Source organism: Temnothorax nylanderi, unplaced genomic scaffold (assembly GCF_030848795.1).
Source record: "Temnothorax nylanderi isolate EJ_2023f unplaced genomic scaffold, tnyl_v1.0 TNYL_tig0634_pilon, whole genome shotgun sequence".
Lineage (NCBI taxonomy): Eukaryota > Metazoa > Arthropoda > Insecta > Hymenoptera > Formicidae > Temnothorax > Temnothorax nylanderi.
In genome coordinates, this window is record NW_027249696.1 from 37,134 (window position 1) to 45,050 (window position 7,917).

At 39.0% G+C, this 7,917-nt stretch overlaps 1 protein-coding gene across 1 annotated transcript; it reads right to left on the reverse strand.

Moving 5' to 3' along the window:
* Positions 1–6,720: 6,720 nt before the first annotated feature.
* LOC139784479 (uncharacterized) lies at positions 6,721–7,486 on the reverse strand. Its single transcript, XM_071723662.1, has 2 exons — positions 7,395–7,486; positions 6,721–7,300 (listed from the first exon to the last, which is right to left on the reverse strand). Exons 1-2 carry the CDS (start codon positions 7,484–7,486, stop codon positions 6,721–6,723), a joined length of 672 nt encoding a protein of 223 aa, XP_071579763.1.
* Between the last annotated feature and the right edge of the window lie 431 nt (positions 7,487–7,917).

Here is a 7,917-nt window from a genome sequence, read left to right on the forward strand (position 1 = left end):
GGTTGGTACTTGAACTTCTACCTCTTCATCCAGCGTACTTATAACGTTTAAATATGCTTTTCCTGAAATATTTTCTACTATAGAGTCTCCCAGATAAATTCCGTGAGATATCTTCAGTCTCGGTATATATCCTATTTTTACTTCCGGGTTTCCTATTCTCACATAAAACAAAGATTCTGAGCGTGGAGATGCCGTAATGGTTTCTGGTGAAAAGAAAGGTATATTAACTTCTGATACGTTTAGACATCCTTTCGCGTAATCTATCATTGAGGAAGTCTGTTCAAAGAAATCGTTACCTAATATCCCGGCTTGTGGAATTGGCAAATCGTTTGATACTATGTGAAAAGTTATTTGTTCTCCGAAAAGGGGCAAAATAATTTCTCCGAGGGTGTAAACTGGATATTCATTTATGCCACTTAATTGTAAAATTTTCGTATAATTGACAATTTTGCCTTTAGGTAAAAATTTCTCTTTAATTAAATTCGGCCCGGAGCCGCTATCTAACATAAGAGTAACTGCGGAAGCCGGTTCATTGAACTTTGTCTGGACGGTCGGCACTCGATGATGTTTATTAAAGTTTACCGTCACGGGTCGTATTTCAGAAGCGTTGTTATCTATTGAGTTTGAGATGTAGATGGGCGTGAGATCCGTTCGGACCCCTGTTGCACACCCGACTTTGAGGGGCCGTTTAAGTTTCCCTGATTATTTACTTGTCTGCGATTGTTGCTCGCAATACGTAATTCACAATTTTCGAGGAGATGCCCTTCTCCCTTGCAATAACGACAGAATAATGAGTTTTTGGTTGTTACATTTGATTCTATTTTAGCTCGACAATTTTTTGCAATGTGTCCAAAATTATTGCAAATTTGACAAACGATTTTCGGTTTATTTTCTGCGTTACGTTGTTCATTCTGTTTTTTCCAGCAATTGTTAGCTGAATGTCCCGGTTTATCGCACCATTGACAAATTATCGAAACTTTGTTTTGATTGTTAATATTCTGGTTGTTGTTTGTTCTGCATGTTTTAGCGTCGTGGCCGGATTTAGAGCACAATTGACAGATAAGATGATTTTCTTGGACTATGTTAACAGGGCGTCGGACTTGAGGATCGCGGAGGCGACATTTGTCGGCGCTATGTCCACGTTTTTTGCAAATCTGACATATCAAAATCTCAGTTCCCAATCCGGTTTTATTGTGTAACTGTTGGGGAGGTGGAGTCAGTTTTCTACAATTAGAGGCTATGTGTCCCTCTTTAAAACAGATCTGACAGGTTTCGTGAGATCGGGTAACAATTGATGGTTTATTTGATATACTACCCGGTCCTTGTCGTAAATCCGTCATCTCGCGTAGCTCTCTCTCTATCCGTAACGCGTCGCCCACGGTGGCTTGGACGTCTAGATTTCTCATTACTCTTTGCTCTATTGCCGGTTTTAATCCTCTAATAAAGCATTTGCACATATCTCTTTCTAAAGATGCTTTAATGTTCTGTCCGGGAAGGGCATTTCCTGAATTTTTATGTGCTTCTAATATTTGTTTTCCTAATAACTTTACTCGATTTGCGTATGTAACAACGTCTTCCTCATTTTTTTGGTAAATGCAACCTAACTCTCCTTGTAATTGATAAATATTTTTAGAAAGGCCGTAAACTTGTTCTAGGTGTTTAGTTAATGAGGCTACTGTGTCAAAATCTTGGTCCTGTATTGTACGGCGAGCTTCGCCTACTATTCGGGTTCTGATTATTTTAGTGAACTGAGGTTCTGCCTCATCGGGCAGCATGGCCTTCGCTTCTTCGCATCCCTCGATAAAATATGTTAACGGAATATTTTTTCCGTCAAAGAAGGGAACGGCCTCTACCGCGTATTTTAGTGTAGCGAAAGGATTAGAGTGTGCCATTGTTTCAGCGATGCTTATAAAGGAATTATACTCGACTTGACGTACAGGTTGAATCGTTTTATTCGAGGAATCGTCGGAAAAGCGAAGAGTGAAATCGGAAGTATCGGTGATGTTTTGTTTGTCTTCCGCAATATCCCCAAGGTTTGGGGTGAAAATTTGTCTAGGTGTAGGTTTAATGGTTGGAAGGGGAGTCGATGTATATGGTGTAGAACTAATGGGTTTAATTTTGCCTTGATTCTCTAGGGCTTGTTTATAAAGATCGTCAACTTGATCTTTATCAGATTTTGACCTCGTATTCATCACCACCCTCGAAAAATCGCACTTTTCATCCCGGACGAGCCCACAAAATTTTAAGGTTTGTTACGTCAGAACCCCGGAATTTAGGTATATTGGTTCGACGGATAGCGAAGGAAAGGCTATCCAAGGGAGGGGGTATGGGAAGACGTAACGAGATCTTTATGTTCTCTCGGGTTCACGCTAGAAGGGCGCGTGCCTCGAGTCGAATGCACTTTTCGGGACAACTCTAGTCGTGGGTCAACGTCCAGAAGGGACGCTATTACGCCAGCTGAAAGTTTCGTGCACTCGCGGTCCTGTTTTCGATCAAGGATATAATATCCCTATTACCGGGGATCGGACCTTGTGCGATTTAGAGAGGTAGCGGTGAGGCGAGGTCTTATTTATAACGAATAAACATTGAGTTTAATCTTATCAAAATAATTAGAACATTTATTACAAAAAGCAAAAGAACAAATATTATTACAAATTAAAATTCATTATTATATATGAAATGCGTGGGAGTGTGGTGTGTGGGTGTGGAGTGACATTTGTTCCGGTACGGATGTTACACAGATTCGGAGGGTCGGGGATGATTTTTATAAAGATCGGTATTCTCCCCGTCAAAATACATTTGGTGAGTAAATTAATATTTTACATTAGATTGTGGGGAATAAGCACGGGCTGTATATGTGTGAATATATAAAAGTAATGTATAAGAATGAAATATAATTACAAACTAGACGTTTATATAAAGTATGTACACATATCGAGGAACTATTGTGCTTCTAGTTATATTATTTAAAAGATATTCTAATCTAAAGAAATCGCTTCGTAAACGATTTCTACGCTAGAAGTAGAGAGCGCGGGGGAAGATGATCGAGGGTCGAGAATCTCGATCGATGATGTGGAGATAGCGGGAGAGGATGTCCGGTAATGTTGATCTTCGGGATATTCATACGGGAGCGGGGAATAGGGGTCGAAAAAGGGGCTCCGGGGGGAATCCTCGAGTTCGACGGAAGAAACCGGGGAATAGGAGGGCTCTAAGAAGGGGGATGAGTCAGGGGTATCGGGGAGGACTCGATAGTTTAGAGGGACAGAGAGTGGTGGAGGAGGGGCGAGACGCGATGGATGTCTAAGACGGTTTATATATGAACGTAGGAGTTTCCTCTCTACCGCGCGCCCCCGCCTGCTCCGATTTATTCGATTGCGAATAGTAATTCCCAAGGACTTGCGGCGGGGTATTTGTGAGTTCACTAAAATTAATTTGAATCCGAAATGAGGCAGGATTTTAATGACAAATTTATATTTATATGTATATAGATATATATATATATATATGTATTCTCGTATATGGTATATACATATATACAGGGTGTATCAGAATGTTTGGTACTTTTTTCATATTTAGATAGAGCGAGCCAAACTGAGTCGAAAAGTCATGTACTATTTTGCAATTTTCGCAATAGTTGATGAGTTATTAATGATTAAAAATCGCCGTATTGGCCCGGCCCACCGCCAAATCCAAGCGCGCGGCGAGATGCGGCCGCCCCGCGGTCGGCGCGCGGGCAGTTGTTTACTTCAAGCGGCACGAGCGGCGCGTAACGCCGGGCCCCCGTCCTGAGCGATGATAGTTTCTCCCCTTTTTTAAATAGAAATAAAACTTTCTAACAACATAGAAAAATTTTTTGTGCGTACTTATGTACATACGTGTGTACATGCATACACAGTAAAACATCAATTGTACTGCTTAAAAAAGCGATTACTCAATTTACTTTTTTTCTGTTAGTAAGTAACGGTTGTCTTTAAGAAAGAATATTTTCTTGATAATAGTCTTAAAATGTACAAATTTTAGAAAGAGTCTTTATCATGTACTCGAAAGAAGAATTTATACTCCTTCAAAGAACATAATAAAATTTTATTAAAGAAAAGTCAAAATAATAAATAAAGTAATATGAGGACCCTCGAGATTAAAATAGGAGAAGTCAAGGCTATGAGGGTCAGACGCAGATCACAGTGCGTAATATCAGAAATAACTGATTTATTCGTCGTTTTGATACATTACATCGATCCGTACGTTTCGGCTCAGCTTTGAGCCATCTTCAGCGGTAGTTACAGAAGTTAAGTTACACGTTCTCCGTACCGTATGGTGAGTTTACTGATTCAAAGTATTAGAAACATAGACCAATTGATTCATATCTGTAAATTTGTTCAATTAATGTTGAGATATTAAAAAGATCTCTTAGGAAACTCACCATTCAGTCTGAAAAACGTGGAATACAGAGCCATGTACATAATGAATACTCTCTGCGAGAAGACTTGGCGATCTTGTCGACACGACACACAATGATATGAAAGGTCTTGCAAGAAGAGGCATGTCGTAGGTCAACACACCGGCGAGGATTATAACATAGCACGATTTGACACCGTCTCAAAATGACACGGATTTTTTGCATCATGCATATGTCACGGTTTTGAGCAAATTGTAATCCATGCTCATGAACTTGGTCGTTGGCAAATCGGGGTTTTACTATTGGTACATGCAATATTGTGACGGTGTCAAATCGTGCTTTGTTATAATCCTCGCCGGTGTGTTGACCTACGACATGCCTCTTCTTGCAAGACCTTTCATATCATTGTGTGTCGTGTCGACAAGATCGTCAAGTCTTCTCGCAGAGAGTATTCATTATGTACATGGCTCTGTATTCCACGTTTTTCAGACCGAATGGTGAGTTTCCTAAGGAATCTTTTTAATATCTCAACATTAATTGAACAAATTTACAGATATGGATCAATTGGTCTATGTTTCTGATACTTTGAATCGGTAAACTCACCATACGGTACGGAGAACGTGTAACTTAATTTCTGTAACTGCCGCTGAAGATGGCTCAAAACTGAGCCGAAACGTACGGATCGATGTAATGTATCAAAACGACGAATAAATCAGTTATTTCTGATATTACGCACTGTGATCTGCCTCTGACCCTCATAGCCTTGACTTCTCCTATTTTAATCTCGAGGGTCCTCATATTACTTTATTTATTATTTTGACTTCTCTTTCATAAAATTTTATTATGTTCTTTGAAGGAGTATAAATTCTTCTTTCGAGTACATGATAAAGACTCTTTCTAAAATTTGTACATTTTAAGACTATTATCAAGAAAATATTCTTTCTTAAAGACAACCGTTACTTACTAAAAGAAAAAAAGTAAATTGAGTAATCGCTTTTTTAAGCAGTACAATTGATATTTCCCTGTGTATGCATGTACACACGTATGTACATACGTACGCACAAAAAATTTTTCTATGTTAGAAAATTTTATTTCTATTTAAAAAAGGCGAGAAACTATCATCGCTCAGGACGGGGGCCCGGCGTTACGCGCCGCTCGTGCGTAATCATCGCCGCTTGTAGTAAACAACTGCCCGCGCGCCGACCGCGGGGCGGCCGCATCTCACCGCGCGCTTGGATTTGGCGGTGGGCGGGCCAATACGGCGATTTTTAATCATTAATAACTCATCAACTATCGCGAAAATTGCAAAATGGTACATGACTTTTCGACTCAGTTTGGCTCGCTCTATCTAAATATGAGAAAAGTACCAAACATTCAGTGACACCCTGTATAAATTTCGTCAAATTTGCGGCTGACACGGAGAACTCAGCCGAAATGCATGTGCGTTTCGGCATGTCGACGGTGAGTTTTTTTAAAATAATATTTTATTTTAAAAATATAATTATATAATAAGTAATTCATAAATAATATATTTTTATAGATTACCAGATATTCTGATGATAGACCCGCCACGTTCTCGCCAAGGGTATGTGTGTGTGTGTGTGTGTGTGTGTGTGTGTGTGTGTGTGTGTGTGTGCGCGTGTAATTAAAAAATTATTTTTTATAAATTTTCAGTGGGTGATAGACGTCCCGGGCACGGGACGATTATACATCCAGTCGATACATCATCAACAGATAAAATTAATCGGGGAGACATCCCTGGTCTTTTGCCCGCCGGACGTGCATTCAGTATTAATATCATATATATACATATATAATTTTTAAAGTATATGCAATTTTTAATTATTTATTTATTTTTTTCAGAACATCACTACAACCGATATACAAATAAAAGGGTACATCAACAAAATTTCGCAGTGGTGGGCACAGCAAAAGAAGCGGTGGCGGCGAGAAGACGTCGACCACTTGTGGAACGACACGCCGGAGGATCGAGAAATGGAAGCCGTGTACCATTTCGAAGATGTGTTTTATCTAAGATGTCTCTTCGGGCTCCAGCCCTATGAGGAGTTTTATGAGGAAGGGCCCGAAGATTGGAATTAAATTTTTATAAAACTTTTTATAATACTTTAAAAAATTATTTTTATAAAAATAAATATAAAAAAATGCATTAAAAGTGTCAATTTTCATATCCTATCCTATCTCCTTGCACTGTCTCCCACTCGCGTCTCTTCGTTCGCGTTCTCTCTCGTTCACATTTCTTTTCTTTATAATAAATAATTGGGAGAATTGAAAGATAATAAACTTTTTATCATATAAACGTTAATTTATTTCTCATGTGTCGCATCGTATACAATATTGTCTAAAGCATAAGCTAATAATTCGCAATCAACAATCAAATTTTTATCAAAAACATCGCGCAAGGTTCTCGCTGCATCACATTTATCGGTTATACAATTTCTTCGTAAAATGATTACAAATTGTTTAAATTTTTCACTTACGCCATGAACATTTTGGCATAGTTGAAAATACACATTCTCGACGCAATGTTCTAGTTCGAACAAGAAGAATACGGTCGATGATTTCATATACATGGAATTATTATGCAACGTAAGTTTTACAACATTCGCATCGCGTATTTTTACGAGTTCTATACGCAGATCTCGAATCAACATTGATGAAGGTGCGGTTGACTGCAGGAGTCGTTCGATATCCGCACGTCTTTCAATTAGCGCTGTCCACGTCGTATGAGCCAACACCATCTGATTTCCTCGGTTATCACCGAGAAGTAGTTCCACAGAGGACACAGGTCCCACGCTGATTCCAATATCCAAATATTTATAAGCCGTTGATGTCAATGCATATCGTCTGCCTAGTATACGAACCGCGCGACGCTCCAACGAGATGCTGTAGAAAAAAAAATAATGAGATTACTTTCAAAATAATACAATTCGCAAAAAGATATAAAAATATATAGCTCTATAAATTAAACAAAACTTACTTGTTTTCACACGTTGGAGTTTCAACATCGGGAATCGGTACGTAATAATTCATACGTCTACTGCCGCCGTTGCTTCCTTCAACGGAATACATTCTTTCTCTCGGTTATGAGAAGCGGACCGTTCACACAAGCAGCCGATACGAGACTAATCGTATAAAATTAATCGAGTATACGCGGCAATTTCCAAAAAACTATGATAAAGGAGGGGGAAATTAATGTTTCTGTAACGCGCAATCAGAGCTCTAAAATTTAGGAGAGGGGACTAAGGTAGGATTTTTTCTGTATTAAGACGTATACCCCCTCTCCGCATGACATCAACCGTGAAACATGTTCAGACATGTTCGTCTAAACCTGATACCCCCCCCCTCGAAGCTCTCGAGTTAGAATTCGTCACGTATACCTACTTATTATTGAATTTTTTTACACTATCGACTAATGGGAAAGGGAAAAGGAAATTAAACATTGTAAAATTTATATTTTTTATTTAAAAAAAATTACATCTCTCTCTGGCGTTGCGACCACC